The sequence below is a fragment of the Anopheles arabiensis genome, chromosome 2, assembly GCF_016920715.1.
Source record: "Anopheles arabiensis isolate DONGOLA chromosome 2, AaraD3, whole genome shotgun sequence".
NCBI classification, from domain to species: Eukaryota; Metazoa; Arthropoda; class Insecta; order Diptera; family Culicidae; genus Anopheles; species Anopheles arabiensis.
Window position 1 is genome coordinate 32,995,443 of NC_053517.1, and position 20,447 is coordinate 33,015,889.

General features: G+C 49.2%; 1 protein-coding gene across 3 annotated transcripts; it reads left to right on the plus strand.

The window, feature by feature from the left end:
* The first annotated feature begins 326 nt into the window (after positions 1-326).
* LOC120894316 (cell growth regulator with RING finger domain protein 1-like) lies at positions 327-20,346 on the plus strand. 3 transcript variants are annotated; one of them, XM_040296828.1, is made up of 9 exons: positions 327-562; positions 2,672-3,501; positions 4,340-4,640; positions 9,953-10,110; positions 12,556-12,727; positions 13,285-13,435; positions 16,475-16,582; positions 18,474-18,798; positions 19,249-20,346. In XM_040296828.1, the coding sequence occupies exons 3-9, from the start codon at positions 4,534-4,536 to the stop codon at positions 19,428-19,430; spliced, it is 1,203 nt and encodes a 400-aa protein (XP_040152762.1). In that variant the 5' UTR covers positions 327-562; positions 2,672-3,501; positions 4,340-4,533; the 3' UTR covers positions 19,431-20,346. The 3 variants fall into 3 exon arrangements, with proteins under 3 accessions (XP_040152762.1, XP_040152763.1, XP_040152761.1); XM_040296829.1 differs by having other exon boundaries at positions 2,672-2,797; XM_040296827.1 differs by lacking the exon at positions 327-562 and adding an exon at positions 2,204-2,414 and having other exon boundaries at positions 2,672-4,640.
* The last annotated feature ends 101 nt before the right edge of the window (positions 20,347-20,447 follow it).

Consider the following 20,447-nt stretch of genomic DNA (forward strand, 5'->3'; position numbering starts at 1 on the left):
TTTTTTTATTAATCATTTTTTACCAATCCTAGTACATATTTATCTGGAAATATATGTTTAATTAAACAAATTAATACAATTCTCTCAAATTTTGCAATTCCTTAACATTTTCAACTTTCTTATTGCGCGTAATAATTACTAAAGCCTTAAAATAATTGTTTCTCGAGGTATTTGCAGCTCCAACGGCTGTTTTAAATTTTGCCCAGGGATTATTTTGTGCTGCATGGGCAAAATACCTCTTCCCGTCAGCTGTCGTCAACCTGTCAAATGTGGTGGGGTAATTTTTGAATCAGCTGATGCTTGGCAGCGTGCGCCGAACTGCTATCGAATGTTTTTCTTGCCCGCAGAAGAGGACAAAAAAAACACACTCACACACAACCCCCCTCGCTCAATAACAAACGTGACTAATGGAAGGAAACTATGGTTTTTGTGCGCGAGGCTGGTAGCAAAGCCAGAAAAGCAAGAAGAAAAAAAGCGGTTGCGGTTCTGCGTATTGCATTAACAGTGCGTGTACAGGCCAAACGATAATACCACGCCGAAGGGAGCCGCCAGCAGCAGGCAGGTACGTACGTAATAGAGTGTAGTTGGACCAGATAGCATACTGCGTATGGTGCGCAGAAAAATGCGGAAAATCGCTTCCCAAAGCAATGCTGAGTGTGTGTGTGTGTGGCCGCTGGCAGCATCGTTTGTCGTAACGCGATACGCCTGCCACCCTTGGGGCAGAAGTTCTAGAAGATGCCACTTTGTTGTGGTGCGTACAGAGATGCGCCCGGATCTAGGTGAGCAGCAAGCAAAGCAGCACGATAAGGGCGAAAGTTTTGGCCCACCCGATTATGTTTTGAGCAAACAACCAGAGCAATGCAAATTTGTTTAGCCCACTTATCGTCCCCTATTCTAATTCTTGCCATTTCGAAGAAAACCAGATGTGTGATGATATTGTGCTGTTTTTTTTTTGTATCGGTGGAATAATAGAGTCTTATCTCACATCCATCATCATCATCGTCAAGCCTTTTTTTTTTGTTGGTGCCAAACACCCCCGGGATAATGCTAATAAATGTGCCAAATTCGGCATGCAAACACGGTCAATTCTCAGAGCCGGTCGCTGCCGTGGGAGGCTTACGCCACCGTTTCCCACCGTCGGCCGGCGGAAGTGTACCGCCAAGGGAAACTGTGGCACGGATAAATGCTGTGTCCCAAATTTTTGCACCTTTTTTTGCTGCTGCTGTTGTACTTTCTTCATCCCACGATCATCGGGGCTGGTGCACCGTTAGTGCTGGCGTGTTGGCTGAGGTTGGGTTGGGCAGGCAAGCAAAAAAAAGGGAGAATAGAAATTGGCGAACGAATAGCCAACTCTCGCCTGTAGATCGAACGGATAGGAGCTGGCTCTGTGGCTTAACGTTAAACGGTATTTCGGGGTTTAGTTGCTCCAAAATGAGGCTATAAAAGGGAATGGAAGTAAATTGTGGCATGGGTTTTTTTTTGTTTTGCTGCGCGTTTTGGTTTCATCTCAACGGACAAAGCCTTGTTTAAGGCACACTTTCTTGCCAAGTACCGTAGCAGCAGCAGTAGTAGTTGTAGTGGTAGTACCTGGCATTAAAAGGTTTGCCCTCCAGACAACACCGTCGGGCGGCTGCTTCCCTCCCGCAGCTGTATCGATGTAAAATATAAACAAGAACCTACCCGGTGAAGGACGACGCCTACCCTGACTGCTGGTGGGGATAAAGCGAAGCACCCCACCAGCACGGCGCATCATCACCAACGGCAACAGCACCCAAAGTCTGCCCTTCGTGGGACGACGCACTGTACTTGTGCAACTACACAACACAAACACACACAGTGCTCAGTGCAAGCACAGAGCGAGAGAGAGAGAAAGAGTGGGAGAGGAAAATTAGTAAAGAATACGATAGAAAGCGCAGTGAGAAAGAGAAGGAAGGTCGAAGCCGGTCAGGTACTGCGACTGGTATGTGTGTGTACATGTACAACATCAATGAACTTCTGAGCAAACACAAATGTCCTTCCTGGTGGTGGACGCGGATGCATGACGACGACGACGGGTCCGCTCCAGCCGATAATGTCATCGCCGCCGGAAGGAAGCAAACCGAACCCCGTAAGCAATCTAGTTAGCCAGCCGTGTGTTGGAAGAAAACGAAACGAGCTCCTCCGTCTCAGCAGCAGCAGCAGCAGCAGCAGCAGCCAGTGCGCCAACAACGTGTACGCGGCAGTATAGAAGGAGGAGGGAGAGAGAAAAACTACAGAATCAACTGTGCAAACATCGGTGCAAACGCGATAAGGCTGATTGTGAGGGCTCGGAGCAGGCGAAACGATCGAAACAACCTCTCGCTGGCGTGCTGCTCAAAGACGAAAACCGCCGACCGCACTTCAAGGAGAGGGAGGAAACATTCCTATAACATGATGTAATATATTAGCACTTTAGCCAAAAAAGAAAGGCTGCCGAAGCAATGGACAATGTGCAGCGGGACCGTTCCTGCCAGAATCTTACCTTCGTTATGTTGCCTGGGTTCGCAGAGAATTCGACAAATATTGTATTGGACTTCGAAATGAAGCTCAATCGCGGAAAGGGAAATCTTCGCGGGTTTAGTTGATTTGCCTACGAGAACGATCGTTTTAGCTGTATCGAGTAATACCCATACTTTTTGGCTTTTCTTTTCAGCGCGGATTAAGTAATTACTGAAGAACAAATGGATGTAGGACGACTACCAATTCGAACGCGTCTTCTTAATTTCATGTTGTGCCAATCACTGGAACGGTGAAGCAAACTTGTGCAAAACAGAAACAGGTATCGTTCGCTTTGAATCCTGCACGATCGCTTCCCATTTTTGGCAGCCGAGTAGATCGAACCGCGCATCGAGAGTAGCGCATCCGTCGGGGCGTATTCAGCTGACAGCTTGACGGTCGATCGCCACAAACAGTATGCTTTAGAACAGCCTGACCACGAATGTTGGGAAGCAGAAATACGATAAACCAAACCAAAAACAACAACAAAAAAAAGGAAACCAACAAAAACGATATCAACAACACCTTACTGAACTCGTGCGCAACGAACGATACACGGTCTGCAGCAAAGTGCACCGCGGGCTTGATGCTGCTGCTGCTGCTGCTGGACTGCAGCTAGTTTTGCCCCCTCCACCATCACCAGCATCGCTTATTCTTTTCATCTTGTGCACGATCGCGCTCCGCCGCCCTTGCACCAGGCACCATTCGCTTGATTCGGCTCGGCTGCTGCCCGTTCGCGAACGCTCGCGGCCGTAACGGCAGCGGTGGGGAGGCATCCACTGAAGCCACACCGACCGGGCGCGGACGCATTCACGCAGGGTTCAGTTATGTTTCAGCGCTGGTGTGAAGCGGAGGCAATGTGCGGGCAATTCGGTCGGGAAACATCGCTACCCCAATAGTTAGCCGTGGTCGATTCACGCTGACGTTGTTTGCAGGCTGTTGTTTGACGTGAGCGCATACAAACCTTGGGCGCGCGGGGGTGGTTAGGTGAGCATAAAAAGCACACTGCACAAGCGCAAGAGGGCACGGGCAGAGCGTACTGTTTAAATGGTCGCACAACATTAGCGAGCTGTGTGCGACCCGACAAACGACGAAGAGCTGATCGATCGACAGGCGCAAGCACTTTTGCCTGTCTGGCGAGCGGCCGCGCGAGAATACCGTTCTGAACGTCCGGACCAGAGCGACCAGAGCGAAAGCTGCGCCGATCCGCGGCGCGGAGAGAGGTTAATCAACTCGGCAGTGTGGTGCGCGCGGTTCGTTTGCGTGAAAGTTCATCCACTCGGAAACTGCGCAACAACATAACACCATTTCTTGCTACGTGCGTGTGCGGAGAAGCACGGGCGAGCAAAGGCGCGTGAGCGAAGTGGCCGCCTCGGTGTATGTTTGCGTGAATGTGTGTGTGTGTGTGTGTGAATGCTGTATGTAAACGCCGGCGCTAAAAGCAAGCAAACCTCGAGCACAGGCAGCATAAAAGTGCGAACGATATAGGAAAACTCGAACGATCAAACAAGCAAACGGCAAAACGAACTATCTTCATTCGGGTTACTTTCTCTTTCCCCGTGTCCCATCTGTCGTCACACCGTGGCAGCGCGTGACTGTTGGGCTGATGTTGTTGTGATCGGCAACACTCGTCCCCCTGTGTACCGGTGGCCGGTTCAAGATCAAAACGAGATCGCGTTCCATAGTATGCTGATCGGATGCTTGTGCGCCGTAAGATATCGTCGCGTGCTTGCTCGAACGAAAACTGTAGTGTTTGTTTGTTTGTTTGTTTGGCTGGTTCAAGTTTGACTTAATTTTATTTATTATCAAAAACATCATCCAATAGTGATTTTGTAGTGTTGTTTGTGTGTTGTGTGTGTGCGAGCGTGTTTTTCGTGACATATACAGCTTGGTCTGTGTGTTTTTTAAAGCCGAAGTGAAGCGAAGAAACAGGCGCATACCGGAACGGGTGCTGAAGTAATCGCACCGTATACAAATACTTTCAAGTGTCCAGCAACAACAGCACAGCGACAAGCGAAGATGAGTGCGTTTAGTACGTTAACATTTTCGGCGGCAGAAATCACCAACCTGCTGCCGCTGACAGCGGTGATCGTGTGCATCGGTGCCACTATCATGTTCCTGATCAAGTGAGTAATAGAATCGCCTTCACTAATCTTCTTCCCTTTAATGTACCCCCGTTTTCATCTCTACATTCAGACCCTTCAAAACACTTTTCCATTATAGTGGAAAAATAGTGGAAACCGAAAGTTGTGGTGAAAATCGTCCAAACAAAAAGAGAAATGATACGGTTGATGTTGTTCGCCCCTGCGAATACATTTGTCACGGTGCATCAATTTCCCCCTCAGCAGTGCGCACGCACCGGTGGCCTATTGGCGGTGGATGTGGCACGTGGCTGTGTCTCCCGGCCACCCGCGAAAGGGATATGTGGGATGTGATGAAACTTGTTTTCATCTTCTTCTTAAAACCCTCAACCATGTGGCAGCCCCGATTGTTGTGTGTATCTTCGCTAAACTTCCGGGGTTTCGCATGGGGTCTTTTTTGTTGTATTATCTTCTTCGAATCTTCAAGGGCGAATTTACAACGGTCCAATAGTTGACAACATGCGCTGTTTTCGGTCACCGGTGGCGTAAATGGATTGCGTTTCTTCTTCGCGCATCTCCATAAACGCGTTGATTTAGAACCGACCGGAGAATTCACAACCAACCAGCTGGACATCAAAACATCAAGAAAGCGCAAGAAATCACGCAGAAGCGCTTGCGCTCGTCCGCGTTTTTGTATCGCCAAAAGGTCGAAAACTGGTTCCCCAAACGTTTGGGTGTGAGGGGGGATTGTTATTTTTGTGCCTTTTAATATGCATCATCGAGCAACCATCCAGCCCGTTGAAGCGTGGCGTTGATCCGTGGGTGCTGGCGCCGAATTAACGGAAACGATCGTTTCATGAGCGATCAATCAAAACAATGCTAATTGGTTTAGCAAGATGAACGGTGCGACATTCTGACCAAGATCGCAAAGGAAGGACCAGGAATATTTGCACTAACGGAGCTAGACTGTGTCATTTTTGTGTATGGGAATATGTTCGGGCTAAAATCATCTCATGATAATGGTGACTGTTACCAGACACTAAAGATGAGAATGAGCCATATAAAACCTAAAAAGTTTAATATCACTCTTGGGTAATTAAGAAAAGAATTGTGCTTAACTGTATAATGATTTGATCTTTCGAAACAAGAAATTCCAAGCAAATCAAACGCACTTTTGTTCAACGTGCCATATTTCTTTCCCAAAGGTTCTGCTGCTATCTGTTGTCACAGGTCGCACATCAATAACGTAAACGTTTTGTAACATCAAAGCACTTGCAAACAACAGCAAGATAAGAACGCGAACTACGGGGAACTCCGATTCGCAAGTCGCCCCCTCCGCCGCCGCCGCCCCTAAACGCGTCTATGGGCAACGGGCCGGCGGACGCGACGCCAAACGCCTAGGCGCACGCGTCCTTGAAAGTGCGACGCGCGATGCCAGAAGCAGAAGAAACAAATCGTCCCAAAAGGTGGCAATGTTTCAATGTTCCTTTTACGTTATCGGCCCTCGCACCCGCCTCTAGCTGTGCCTTAACGTGCTGTATATATTTGTCACTTTTGTACGATTTCCGAACCGCAACAATGGGGGGAGTGGGAGAGAGGTGACGGTGTTGGTTCGGGAGGAAGTTGGTTGGTTGGTGGATTGGTGTAACCGTGGGCAGCATAAATTAACGAACATCAACACCACCCTCGGTCGGATTGGGGGATCTGCTGTGTGTGTGTTTTTTTGTGTAGTTGTTGTTGAGGTTCCTACCAGGCAGTCAAAGACAACGGAGAAGGGATCGGTGGGTGGGGTGACTCGGGTGAACGATCAACGCGACGGCACCCTACGAAAGCTAGCTAGTTGTTGTACCGGCGTTATTATGATTTCATTATCATTTGCAACCGGCGTGCCGGTGACCGAACCGAAAACCGTGCAGGGAAGCAACTGGCGAACGGCGGCAGCATTTGCTATGTTCGTGAGTGCGTGCGTTCAACCGTACGCCAACCGTGGCCATAAATTTTTGGAACGGGAAGAAGGGGTGCTGGGCCGAGAAGGAGAGCGCCGAAGTGATCGCGTACGACACGTAACCATAAAACGGATCAGAGCAGCAGTTGTCTTCCGCATAACGACGCACCGTTGAAGTTTGGTGAATTGGCGAACCGCATCAAACGGCGGGCTAATGGTGCTGCTACTACTACTACTACAACAGGTGGCAAATTTGTATATTGGGAAGAGGTGGCTTGTGGTGTGCAAGCTGTGGGGTTATAGTTGATCTCTCGTAAGCGTGCTCTCGTATTGAGTTGAGATCTTTTGGATGTGCATCCTCAAATCCATGGGATGGGAAGGATGTGAACAACTTGCAAATTTACAATGTGATATAATTAGTGCAGCATTCCAGTGCTTTGGAGCATCTAAAATAGTGCTTACTACTGCAACTATCTCCATCAAATCTTATTTTCTTTTTGGACAATAATCAGAATTAATCTAGGGCCTTACCAAAGCCACTTTTAGGCTCTGTGATCTGTGGTTGATTTGTTTTCCAATACCAGGATATTGTCAGTTCTGCGTATGGAAGGTTGCACATGGGGCATTAACCCATGATGAGCCTGTCGTTAGGTCGTGCGATTTGACAATTATACCACGGAACACGACCTCGGAGATGCAAATAAAGAGTTAATATATTCTATGTTCTATGTGCTACTAGGCGATCATACAACCGGTAGATGTCAGTGTTATCGTCCATTTGAGTTCGAAAAAGTTCTTATTCTTCCATTGACTTAGTTGCTGGTAAGCGATTACGTTTTGAACTGGAAAATTACTGGAGTCGCACTGAAGAACTTGGAATAAAACGGCTTCTTCTACTAGTTATAGACATCTTATGGTCCTAAACATGGCGTTAATCATTGCTGCACGATTTACACATGTAAACTTGCGAAGTTAGTTGGTTGACTGTGCAGTACAATGTCACATCGGGGTTTCTACAATATGTACGCGGGTCATAGCATAAAGCAATCAATTTTATTAATGTAAATGTTACAAGGACGGGGAAAACCCCTCTACAACGAGAAAGTACCTCACTCAGGTTAACCTGCAAGAGTTCACCGTGGGCAACAATGTTTTTTTTAACTTCTTGTGGTCATGTCATTAGGATCACAATTCGGTATGCATAGTCCTTTTACGGAAAAACAGTTTGATGGAAGGTTTTTGTTTCTGACTGGAATGAATCGATGGCTTTTAGAAGAATTCGCATGAACAGTGAACACAGTTTCGTATGTTTCTGTGGCAGGTTGTGTCTAGCAGCCTAGTGACCCTATGCCTGGATTCCAACCTGGAACATTTGTTACGGTTGTTTATGATATTGACAACGCCGGTCACACCAGACCCGTGCCTTTTCAGGCCTGGTTCATATAACATTCTTTCCCACATCATGCCCCACGTACACGTTTCGTTTCGTGCGAAGCCAATTCGTTCCAAACGGGGCTGCGTGGTCATGCCGAACGGCCCCAAAAAGCCACCCATATGTTGTACATACCCCACCAAAATGAAAGCTTCTTGAAGATCGATCTCTGCACAGTTCTGCAGTGGATCGAGGAGCGGCAGTATATTCACCATTGCCATCCTGTAACTACCTCCTCGTGGTGCAAATTTCTGCAACAAAACTAGAAGAAGAAAAAAACCTCTCAGAAACGTACCACAACCCCTCACTTGGGGGATGCTGTGCAGAGCGCCAGAGTCGTGGTGGTGAGCGCTATAAAACAAACGCGCACACTCACGCACACAACACCTTCGCCACATTCGGTCAGCCTTGACTTGGTTTTAAACCGGTGTGCTGCTGCTGCTGCTGCTGCTGCTGGATCGTGTCTGTCCCATCGTGTGCGCCAACCAACGAACTAACCAACACACGCCCCAGCGCACACGAACGTGAAATCCCAACGCACCGACCCGGAGACAACGCCGTCGTCTCGGGTCTGGTGATCGATCGGTGGCGAAGCAATGATCATGTGTGCAACTGCTTCGTACGATGGACACAGTATATTAGACCATTTAGCTGTAAGATCCTGCCCGGGTGTTGTGTGTTGTGCTGTTCCGTTCGCCGGGCGGGAGAGTGAACGGACCAAACGGAATCGGTTTGCAATTCCGCCAGTCTAAATCCAGCATGCGGCGCGTTCTTGCGTCGTTTGCGACACGTCGTCTACGGACCGCTTGCAAGCCTTTGGGCTGACGACGCTGCCTTGCGTCAGCTGATGCCAGTGATCGATGCCGTGAGGGTCAATTTACGCGTGTCGTGTTCTGCGACGGCATGCCGGTTTCGCCATTGCTCTTTATTGCAGATGGACATGGACACCGACAACTATCCCAATCCTTGTTCGTGCCAGCGCCTGAAGCGACGCTGTTCTGTACGGTGACGGCTACAGCCTGCCCTAGAAGGGATGCTGTCGATCGCTGTCGGTGTCTCTTCAGGGTGCAGGCAGGTTGGTTCGTACTTTCGAAGTGTGTGCTACCGGTATCTCCCATGGTGAAGCGATTGACTCAACAAACGTCTGTGTACCGATAGCACAAGAAGTGTGAAGCAATCGAACACTCTTTGCGGCAGCAATCGAACACTTTCTTTCCCTTGGGTGGTGTTGCGCCCGTGCACAGTTACAGCAAAACCACCGCATACTGCTGTGGATGCTGCAGGGTAAGCTGCGGGTACTGCTGCTTACCGCTGCCCTCAAGCAGTTCAAAGTCAAGCATCGGAGTGGTCAGTTAAAACCGACTGCGAGCCACAAACCAGTGTGAACGTCTGAGTAGGACTTGAGAATGAATGTCGTCGAAGCAGCAGCAGGCTTTGAAACGACTATGCGAGTGAGCACAAGTGGGGTAAAGGGCGCTGCATCTGACCGGCAACCGCTTTATGTATGGGGGAAGGCCATCGCGCAGTGCACAAGTCCGAGTGTGTTTAATTTCTTTAACGGTTCTTCAACTATTTACCACAACCACCGCCGCCCCACCTAACCTTCGTGATCGGTGTGTACTTGTACACCTTTACCATTTAGTGGATCACTGCAAACTCACTCACCACGCGGGGCTCAAGTCAATTTGATAGACCTTCATACCGTTGCTCCGCGGTCGCTGTCCGCTCTGGCCCACATTCCGTTATACACCCTTTACCGTTACTCTTCGATGTCTCTGACCACGGGACAACAGACCACGATTCATCTCATTACTCACACCGTCATCATCAACATCATGATCATCATCTTCTTCTTCTTAAGTAGAGAATAACAAAGAAACAAACACCCAACAAAAAAACTCATACTCATCTGTGTATTTCTTTCTTTCTGTTTCTCTCTATCTCTCTCTGTGTACACACACACAACTCGTTTACTTCCAGGGCCGCCGTGATACTTCGAGTGCAGGCCGATGACGTGTTAAGGCCGTCGAACGTAACGCAGCAGAACCATAACGTGCATGTACCGCGCCTCAAAATGACCCGCGTCCACATACCGTTCACTGTCCGGCTGCTCGACGCGGGAAACAATTCGTTCGACGGTAGGTTGACCGATGGTTTGGGAGAGGAGGGCCCGCGGCCGTGCAATGCTCGGTAACATAATAAGATGAGAAAGAACACCGTGTCCGAATGTGTGTGGCACAGAACACCGAACGTGCGTAATGAATGTGGTAAGAAGAAAAAAAACGAGGCTGCGGGACGGGCTGCGAGGTGTTGCACCTATCGAATTCTTTCGATCCGGTCACCGTCACCAATCCAAGAATGCGGTGTGTGGCATGGCTCCCCTCGCCTCAGCCCCAGTCGCGCTCGAAGATCACTCGATCGCGTACGAAATTGTTACGAAACGATCGGTCGGTAGCAGTTTCGCATTCGGGGGTAGAATGGAGTCGATCGCGGCACTTTGAAACCAAATACACGCAGAATGCTAGCTACAAAAAAGGGACAGCAACACGATATTCGATAGTAAAGATAGTAATATTGTTTTTTTTGTTTAGATAAAAGTGAGAGGGAAATTAGCAAATCACAAAGAAGCGGCTCCCATGTTCGATCAAGCGAGGAAAATAGATTGTGCAGAGTTTGACCACATCCGCATGGCAGGACAAAGCTAGGAACTAGAAAATTACCAGCACTTTATGGTTAGAATCGGTCAAAACAGTTCAAACCATGTCGTACGGCGAAGAGTTACGAGCACGTGCTGCGTGTAATACGCCGGTAACGCCTTGTGTCAACAGTTTTGCATCTTCGTGTCGCAGTTTCGATCCAATTTCGCATTCGAACCGAGACAGTGATAGCAGTGTTTTACGGCGCACGTCCGTAAAGAGGGTATTTAAAGTGCAAACATGTTGGTAAAACAAATTAGGAAAGTATAAAGCACCGGGGAGCAGCAGAACAGATCACGCAATGATGAGGTGTTAGGAGGAAGGGCAGGCAGAAGAGGACGACTGGGGTTGCATCGTTTGCTAACAAACTGCTCACATACACGCTGTTATTTGTATGCAGCGCACGTTTAGCACATTTTTGCTGTGTTTTCCGGCTCGAGGTACAAATTTCTGGTCAGTTTTGCATTTCGACATTATGAGCAGTTGGCTTTTTGGCATGGTTTTTCATTCTATCTTCACATTCAGTCTGCCAGTCGCTGCGTCGCTTTTGTGGCTGGAATTTATATGGCGTTTGATTAGAAGAAGATGATCGTGACGCACGCTGGCTGTAGAACAAACTCGTGTCGGTAGAACAAACGCTCGCACTGAACAAGTTAACGATAAGCCACTTGTAAGATGCAAATCCCGCTTGCTTTGCAGTACGATCATCATAGGCGTACAAAGTGAATGCAATGTGCGCGGGTTCGCGGCTCAAGTGCACTACCACCTTGCGCACTCGTATACAAAGTAGTGAAAAGAAAACCATGTGTATTGCCAATGATTCTACATCAGTTCGATTTCCCTCAAGCAACGCTAAAATGCTTTCCCACTCACTCACACACACACACACACACACACACACACACACACACACACACACACACACACCTACCCGCAAAAAACCCATAAATTGCCCTATCGTTCATCTGGACCATAAATTGCCCTCTCGTTCATCCATCGGACCAGTTCCAGTTTGCAACGCCATGTTAACCTAGAATTAGTGGCCCGTTTTTTTTTTCTGCCCATCCAGTCCTCCCTAGGGATGTCGTGCACGATCAACCGTCCGTCCGTTGTGTGACATTGAGTCATCGGGCTAGCATTGCCGCGCACGCACGTATGACTCTGTCCATTCTATTAGAACTTTACCGCTAGTCTCTCCGGCCGTACCACTCACCACAGACAGACGGCGGCGATGGCAGCGACGATAAGTGAGTGTGTAATACCTGTTCTGATGACTAGCCACCCCGGCAGAGCACTACGTGACCGAGATCACGTGAGGTGCTCCACGGTGACCGGTGACCCATGGCGGTAAAGAGTTGCCCCTGCCAAGCAGACGGCCGTTGTTGGCGGGGGTAATTGTCGTCATACCGGTAGCCGGGCGGCTGTACTGCTGCACCCTTTTGCATTACAGTTCTGGATTTCCCGAGCGATCCGACTGTTCCTGCCGTGGGCGAGAGGGTGGGAAGCGTCGCAGGCAAACGGATTGAATAATTTCACTTTCTGCGTGTACCGTACGCCAGCCACCAGTGTGGTGCGCCGCATTCTAGCGCCAAAGGGTCGCCATCAATGCGAGGGAGAAACAGGTTTTTCTTTGCATTTACTTCCTTACTCACATTTTCTCAGATCAGAGATTATTTAACATCGGCTTTGTTTTACTTCCTTCATCTCTAATCATTCGACTGTCATTAGCGGCTGCTGCTAATCTGCAAGACGTGCGTGACATTGCAACCTGCCGCGCCGGTAGCTGACTAATATCACTTACAAACACACACATTGCGTTGTTTTTGCTTCAAATCAGTGCTTAATATTGTTTTTCATCTTTTCTTCTGCCCTGTTCTTTCCTTCCAGAGGTACGGCTAGCGGTGTCCAGTCAGGTGAAGTACTCGCTGCAAGCGTTCTGGGGCGTCTCCATCCGCGAGCTGCATGTGTCGCTGTGGCGCACGTGGAACGACCTGCGGGACGCATCGAATTCGCACATCGTCGACTCCAGCTACTGTCAGCAACTGGCAACTAACGTAAGGTCTGACTTCACTGCCCCCTTGTACGGGGATATCATATCACCTTTCCGGGTGCGCGGCGGCTGGCTGTCCGGATTCTGCGGCCATCTTTGTTGCCATTAAATTTTTCCTTGGTCTTTTGTCACACGGGCACTTGTTCTCATGTGGGGTTTTGGTTTTGGTTGCAGAATGTGTCCTTTGCTTCTTATCGGCAAAGGTGATCGAACCCTCGGAACGATTTCGCGATCGACCAAGCATACCAGCAAACCAGTTTTGCGAATCTGCTCAAATATTCATGATTATCGCGATTTTGTTGTTGTTGCTGTTGCTATTTGCCTTTTCGAAATTCCCAATCACAGTTTAGTCGAGTAGAGAAGTGACACAGCACAAGCGAGAACGTTCCAGGCTTTAATCCCGGCAGCTTATTTTATGCGTTAGCTTAGCATTATTAGCATATTCGCCTCGCTCTCTATACTACTACCACGATCAATCTAATCTGACTTTGCGCGTGGTGTCGTTTTCTTTCTCTCCATCTCGATCTTCCGGTTCGCGGTTCGTGGTCGCTGCAACCCAAAAATAGATGCTGCCAACCGCACACGGAACATGTCATCACGCTACAGTCCCCGAAGCCACCGCTGATCCTGGGCGCACCGCCCCGACTCGCCTACCCGCTGGTGGTGTTTATGATCCGCGAAACGGAACCGGAGGAGCTGCTGCATCCGGACGAGACGGTAAGTGGCGGCTGAGTGGTGTTTTATTGCTATTAAGCTATCGTTGCGGATTCTCATTAGGTGGGAAGGGTGGAGACCAAATGATGAGATTATCGAAACCCCAAAACCCATCCCTTGCCAGTGTCTTTGGGGGGCGATGCGCAAATAGAAGCAACCCGCTCCCGACGGGAATTACCCCACACAGCGGGACGGAACTCGTGTCTTCACTTTCTCTTTGACCTAAAAGGTGACCTCCAGCCCGAAAAAGGAGTTGCTACAGATCGACCGTCATCACCGAACGGACACCCCGTGTCCGCGATTACGCGGCTGTTGCCGGGATGATATTGATTTTTGCATTTCCTCTCGCCTGTCAGCCGGCCTCCCTTGCTGTGTATCGATTACGCCATCCAACCGGGGGGATGTTTTTGTGCCTTCCTCTGTGTGTGCATACATTAAATATTGAGTAATCGTTTTCATGAGCAGCTTCTTGCTTTCTCCCTTTCTTGATCTCAATCATATGGCACCGAAAGGTTCAGCGCTCGTGTCTCTCTGTGTGTGTGTGTTTATACAAAAACGCGCGTTCCGCCCAACCACATTGTCCCACATTTTTGCGATACATGGCCGGCTACAACAGTGGGGCCGGTTTATCCCATGTTTTTTTTTTTTGCGGAACTCAACTCGAGAGTAAACAGATTATGTAAAACATATAATAGCGTTATAACGATTATTCCCCATTTCCTCGTTTCCATATACAAACAGCCAAATTTGGCGGAATCGTCGTTCCGCGGGACTTTTTCCCTCCCCGCTTTTGACCGATTATGACGACTTTGTGAGTGTGAGGAGGCAGTGGGCTTGGGGACAAACATAAAATAGCACGTACGTGCATATGAGCGGGTTTGCGTGCGGAAGCACACAGGAAGATGCCGAAATAAGGCAAAACAAACACAGTTCTGGCGGCGACGATTGCACAACCAAAAGAGCAATTGATCAATCGGTGTGTGTATGTGTGTGTACTGTATATTGTTACCACCTTTGCCGTATCTGTTCCGGTGAGAGTTTGTTTATCCTGGTTTTATTCCTTTCTTGTAGGTCAATGCGTCAATGCGTGATAGCGGGAGGGAGAAGTGGAAGAAAAGGTGACCAACTTTCTACCCACGGGAAATGTGACAAGCTTCTACAATCTAAGCATCCCTCTTGAAAACCGAGCTCGTTCAGCCGAGCATCGCGAGTGACCTTCGGATAGAAAATCTCGCCACAACTCGTTGTGAAAGTTTCCCTTTTCCCTTCAAAGGGGTGGAGGAAAAAAAGTTTAGTTCATCTCCGTGAAGCTTCCACCTAAATGAATGCGCAGCCACGCACCGGTGAAAGACGGACTGCACCACGTGCGTTTCTGGTGGTACATTGGGCGCGCGTGCAAGCGTCTCCGCGCAAGCGCTTGACGCAAAAGCCACGAACCGGATCGTCCCCGTCACGCTGGTAGAAAAGAAAGGGACATACTTTCACCGCGTTGTGCGGCAAGAGGTGGCCCAACCGACCGATCTTCTTTGCATCTCGCGACACGCTGCACTTACGAACGGCGTTTCACTTTCTTTTTGCGCGACCCCGGCAGTGCCCTGCTCTTCACGGAAGGAGGACGTAGTTTTGGAAGGTTTTTTTGTGGTTGTTTGTATGGTTTGTTTGTGCTGGATGTGGTTGAGTAATGATCAGAGTTTGAAAGTACAATAGTTTGTGAGTCATGCATGTGCCGGGAAGATGGCGCGGGGAGACGGGAAATGGAATATCCATTGAAATACTCTCACTCGACGAGAAAGCATGATGACGAGGTGCCGATACTTCCATTCTTCACAACCTGCCTGTTTCGGGGTTGCTGTTTGGAGGATTTTTTGCAATTTTTTGTTTTTTTTTTTTGCTTTCGAGAAACTAACGAGAAAAGCAAATTACCTCAATGTCACTCCGACTCCGCGGGCCGCCTAATAACATCGCACACTAATAATAATAATAGTGTGTCGTAATACTTTGGCTGGTTCCTTTCGCTTCCATCGACAGTCAAAACTGGCCAGCACGCGTTTGTGTGTGTGTGTGTGTGATGTTGTCTTGTGCCGCCGGGTCGTCAAACGGGTTTTTTTCTTGGTGCAGGAAGTGATGATTATGCTTGCGATACCGATCGGGATCATCGCGTTTGCCTCTGTTTATTGTTGACTCCCGGAAGGGATGAGTAGCGCAAGCGGATCTCTTCAAATAGCCGGCCATTTCTCTGGAGCCGGCAGTACAGCCACATGAGAGGAGGCTCATACAATCGGCACCGCCGGGTAGTCGCGGGTCGTTTGGATGCTGTTTGCGTTTCTTCTATTTCAATGTTGACCGGCAGAACGTTTGTGGAACGGTTCCAAACACATACATACATGTGTGCCGTGTGTGTGTGCCATCCATCAATCCGCTCGAATGACACATTAGAATGACGTACGGTTGGAAAGAATGTGGGATGGTTTTGCCATACATCACCTTGGGCCGTGTGCCGTATGCCGTATGAAAGCGCCCGACCGTCGCCCGGTTGCTATTTCTGCGGACCGCTGCGTCCTTGAAGACGTTTGGCTGTAGCGCAAGGCCGCCCCAAACAAATGCTGCTGTGGTGTATAACAAAACGCCTTGTACGATAATGAGGTACCATATTTCAAAGCCACCCATCGGCCGGTACATACATAAATCTCCTCAGAGCGAAGCCTACTGCGTTATGCTTGGGAGCGTTTGGCAGCAACCCGGTGATGTGTTGCCGGTGTTGTGCTTCGGGATTCGGGATGAAGGGTACGCTGGGAAGGGTGTTTGCTGAAATTTGATAGAACGAAGAGGTGAAAAATGGCCAATCAATAATAGAATACGGAAAATCGTAAAAGTACAGTTAAACGACCTCTACGGGTGAAAGGATTGTATTTGCAAGCTAGTAAAGCCGCTTAGAATAATCAATAACTCTTGTATGAGCAGCGTGCGAGTTCTTTTCACCATTACGATGACCATGAACCACCGTCTAATCTCAACTGTGTGTTTTTTTTCCCTTTTCTACAGGTAATTCTGGTAAATGTCGTCCATTTACGGGATCCGGTCTGTCCACTGCCGACGTCTATTTTGGCCCAGTACTTGAAGCAGGCGAGCGGTCAACTATCTTGCTTAAAGGTAAGTAGCGTAAGACGAAGCGACAACAACAACCACCAACCACCAACCACCACACGTGCCCGTGCGACTGCAGCTGCTCGCACCATTTGCCTTAGTCGCGTCGAAAGTTAACGAACCTGCACGACACTGTACAAGACAGTGGCCACGGTTGATTAGCCCCTCAAATACTAGCCACCTGTTTGATTGGCTCTCACACACACACACACACATTGGAGAGTGGTCAGATTAAATGACCAAATGGAATTTGGATTCGCACGCGGACTTAGAACAAACATCACGCTTCTCTAGCATGTAGCGCGCGGTGCGGAGGCTCGTCGTTGCGCAATCGCGGCACAAGAGGCATGGACCGCGTGTGGTGCATGTGTGTACCACCGGTGAGTGTACCCGCAAGCAGTGCTAGCAGAGCATGGCGGGCACTGTGACCTTCACAGTTCACAGACTGACTGACTGGCAAAGGGCGATCAGCCTACCAGAAGATCGGCGATAGCTGCATTTGGAGACCGAGAATACCGGTGCCACAATGTTTAATGCCCGCCTGTTGTGCATATGAAAAAAACGAAAAAGCAACAACAAGCAGAAAAACGAGCGTGATGGAAGCTGGAAAACGTGTAACGTGCGCAGCGAGTGCGCACCGCAGACAACGACGGTTTTACATACACACGAGGGAAGGATGGTTTTGTTTTTCTTTCTGCACCATCTCCCTCCCTACCACAAACACCCCCACCCCCCTGGTGCGCACACACATGGCACACCGTTCGTTGGCCAGTTTTCTTTTTCATGGGCAACATGTGGCAATCGGCAACAGCAGCAGCAGCAGCAGCAACGTATAGGCTTCGCGTGTGCGAGTTTGGTGTACGCCAACGCCAATGAAGCTGGCCGCGTGGTGCCTGCAAAGGGAAGCGAGGGGAGGGGTGGGGCAAGGGAACGGTAAAAACGGTCGTTGAGCTACCGCGAAAAGCGGACTGGTTTCTCGTTGCTGTTGTCCATAACGAACCTGTGAAACATTGCAGCCGCCCCTCGCCCCTACTACGGGTCCACCGCGTGCGTCCAGTGATCGATTCAAATGAACTCATTGCAGATCGCGCTAGTGCTGCTAGTACAACTACTACGATACTTTTTTGTTTTGTTTGTCAGATTCGGAATACCGGTTTACGCGGGTAGCTTTGGTTAATTTGCCTTCTTTTTGGTCCGCTCGGTCGGTCGGTTGGTAGTGGTGGGTAGTGGTGGTTTGCCTTCGATTAGCGTTGGTGGTTCGGTTCGTGCCTTCCGTTCCGCTCTGCATCGGGAGTAAACGGGATGAGGATTAGATCCGAGACCACTCTTGAGATTAGCGTAGAAGCCACCGCTCTCTCCTCGATCGGGTTATCCATATTTTAGTTTAAATTTGCGATAGAACGGTACACCAATGCGGGTAGGTTGAAGTTTGTGTGGTCGATGCTCTGAAGGTCACTCACACGCGTGTACCGCCCGTCGAATGTTGGAACGGCGAATGGCAGAACAGAAGAACATGGAGTTGAACCGAAGAATAAGGAAAAAGGGGGGCACAATCGCCACTTCCACCGATCGTTAATTCGCGTCCATCGGGCTTTGGGGCTTTTTGCTGTGTGAAAAACTTAACAACCCGTAGCGCGATAGTTAAAAGGTGGAAGCTGCTTTTGACTCACTTTTACCTCCAAAAACCATGCACTATTCATGGGAAGTTTGAAATTACACGCTCACTGAACTGAGCAGCATGATGCTGTATGAAAATGTCGCTTCTTAACTCACCGGAACCGCGATCGCTCTCCACGGTCGTGTAATTATTCCCTCCTCTCCCCTGTTTTTTCATCATACACTTTAAAATTTCATCTAATCTCATACCGTTTTCTATCACTTTCCATTTCCCTTGCAGCAACTCTACCTGGCCACCGGTGATCCCATGACGGCGGATGAAGCAACGAGCAGCGCCGCGAATGGCGCTGGCCAATCGGGCAATGGCGGTGGCGGTACGGGCAGCACCACCAGCACCACCGGAACGGGCACCACCGTCCCGACCGGTACACTGTCGCTGGCGGAACCGGTAGCCTGTGCTGGCAATAATGAGCCGCTGCTCTGTTCCGACTCGGCGCCGCGCGACTGCCCGGTCGGGGAGCAGCTGTGCGTCGTGTGCCATTACTTTCCACTTTCCCGGGCGCTGCTACCGTGCCGACATACGTGCATCTGTGCAGTTTGCTTCTGTAAGTACAGGGTCGGGGAGCGTCGAAGCGTCGTTAAATCGTTTGCTTTCACCCCAAACCCTCATCCCTCACCGGCCTAATCAATGTTGATTTTCTATTAAAGCGTTTAGAAAAACAAGTCATTAATTAGTTGAAAGTATTGTTGGCATGGTGTATCGTAGTAATAATTAGTCGACTTACATTTGCCACCCCTCTCTATCTCTCTCTCTGACTGTCGTCGCACGCATGCTAATGAGACAGTCGTTAGACTGAAGCATATTCTCGTTAACCCCTGCTAAGGTTAACCGCGTGTGTGCGCGAGTCTGTAAGTCGATCAATTCACCGTAGCGGCCGTACCTAACCGTGGAACTTTTCCTTCACGCCGTCTCCCTCACTCTCTCATTGATCGTTTCACTTTTCCCTTCTTTCTCGGTTTTCTCATCAACATCACACTCCACTCTCCGTCCGCAGCCAAACTGGACCGGTGTCCGATGTGTCGGGCCACGATATCGAGCTACTTCTGCATACGAACCGAGGAATATCTGCCGGCTAATTCGACAAACGAGCTTAAGGTCAACGGCAAACCGAAAGGAACCGTTCACTGGCTGGACGCGCTTAACGATCGGCTAACCGATTTTCTGGGCTTTCGGTGAAGCAGCCGCAGCCGCCGCTGCCGCCGCCGAACGCGTCGTTGTGTGTCCGGTCGACAGGACAGCAAGGGGCAGCGGAAGGAGCGTTGAAGCTGAACAGCGGAACGAAGGGACCGATGGCTGAGCCGGAACGAGGCCGTGTGGGTGGATTGGACGAGAGCGATCGCGTTCGGTTCGGTTCGCGTTGGATCCGCCGGCATGGCGGCTTCCATTTCGGTTGGCTGATTGGTCATCGGGGTTCTGGATTTGTCTTCCGGCAAAAGAAATGGGAAAAACGCAAGCACTAGAATGTGTTTGAAGAGCTAGGAGAGGGAGAGTTAAAAACACGATTATAATATGAAAAAAGCAACAATGTTAAGTATTAGTTTTAGGTACGTTTCAGTGGTAAGGGTTTTCGTTCCAAACACGTCCCCCCGCCCCCGCAGCCCCCTCCGATCGGCGAGTAAAGCACAGACTACGCGCTGGGGAAGGGAAAGTATCGCGTAAAAGCGAATCGTCGATACGCTGATAAGGGACGGAAGAGCAGTGCGTCCTTTGAGGAATGGGGTGGGCATTTACGATATATGAACATGAATGGCTTTGCATTCGGATAAACAGCAGGGCAAATGGGGCAAGCTAGTGGGGTTCTAGCTAGATCGGTGGTGTTTTGTGCACGACGAATGCTGTGGCCGGTTCGAATGGTTCGTTTTATTTGAGAATGTTTGCAAGCCAACTATATCAATACGTGAACCCGTTTTCGATAAGGTTTATTTCTGTAGCTGTGATTTTTTTAAAAAGACGAAAACGTAAGTGATGCGCGTGTGTGTGTGTTAGCAAAGGCAAAAAAAAATAACCGGAAAAAGAAGAATCAAAAGTCTTTATCTACGGATGACTGATTTGTGTTTTAAATAAAGGTTTATTAACGCTGTGAAACAATGAGCGTGTGGGCGTGTTGTTGTTTTATTCGTAAGGTGAACGATAAAAATCGAAAGAAAGTTCGTGCTAAATTAGTGTACATATATCACTGAAAAAGGGCAAGCA

Coding starts and splice junctions, on each gene's coding strand:
- LOC120894316 (XM_040296828.1), top strand. CDS start 4,534: ATGAGTGCGTTTAGTACGTTAACATTTTCGGCGGCAGAAATCACCAAC. Junction 12,728..13,284: donor CAACTGGCAACTAACGTAAG/GTCTGACTTCAC, acceptor ACCCAAAAATAG/ATGCTGCCAACCGCACACGG. Junction 13,436..16,474: donor TGCTGCATCCGGACGAGACG/GTAAGTGGCGGC, acceptor CCTTTTCTACAG/GTAATTCTGGTAAATGTCGT.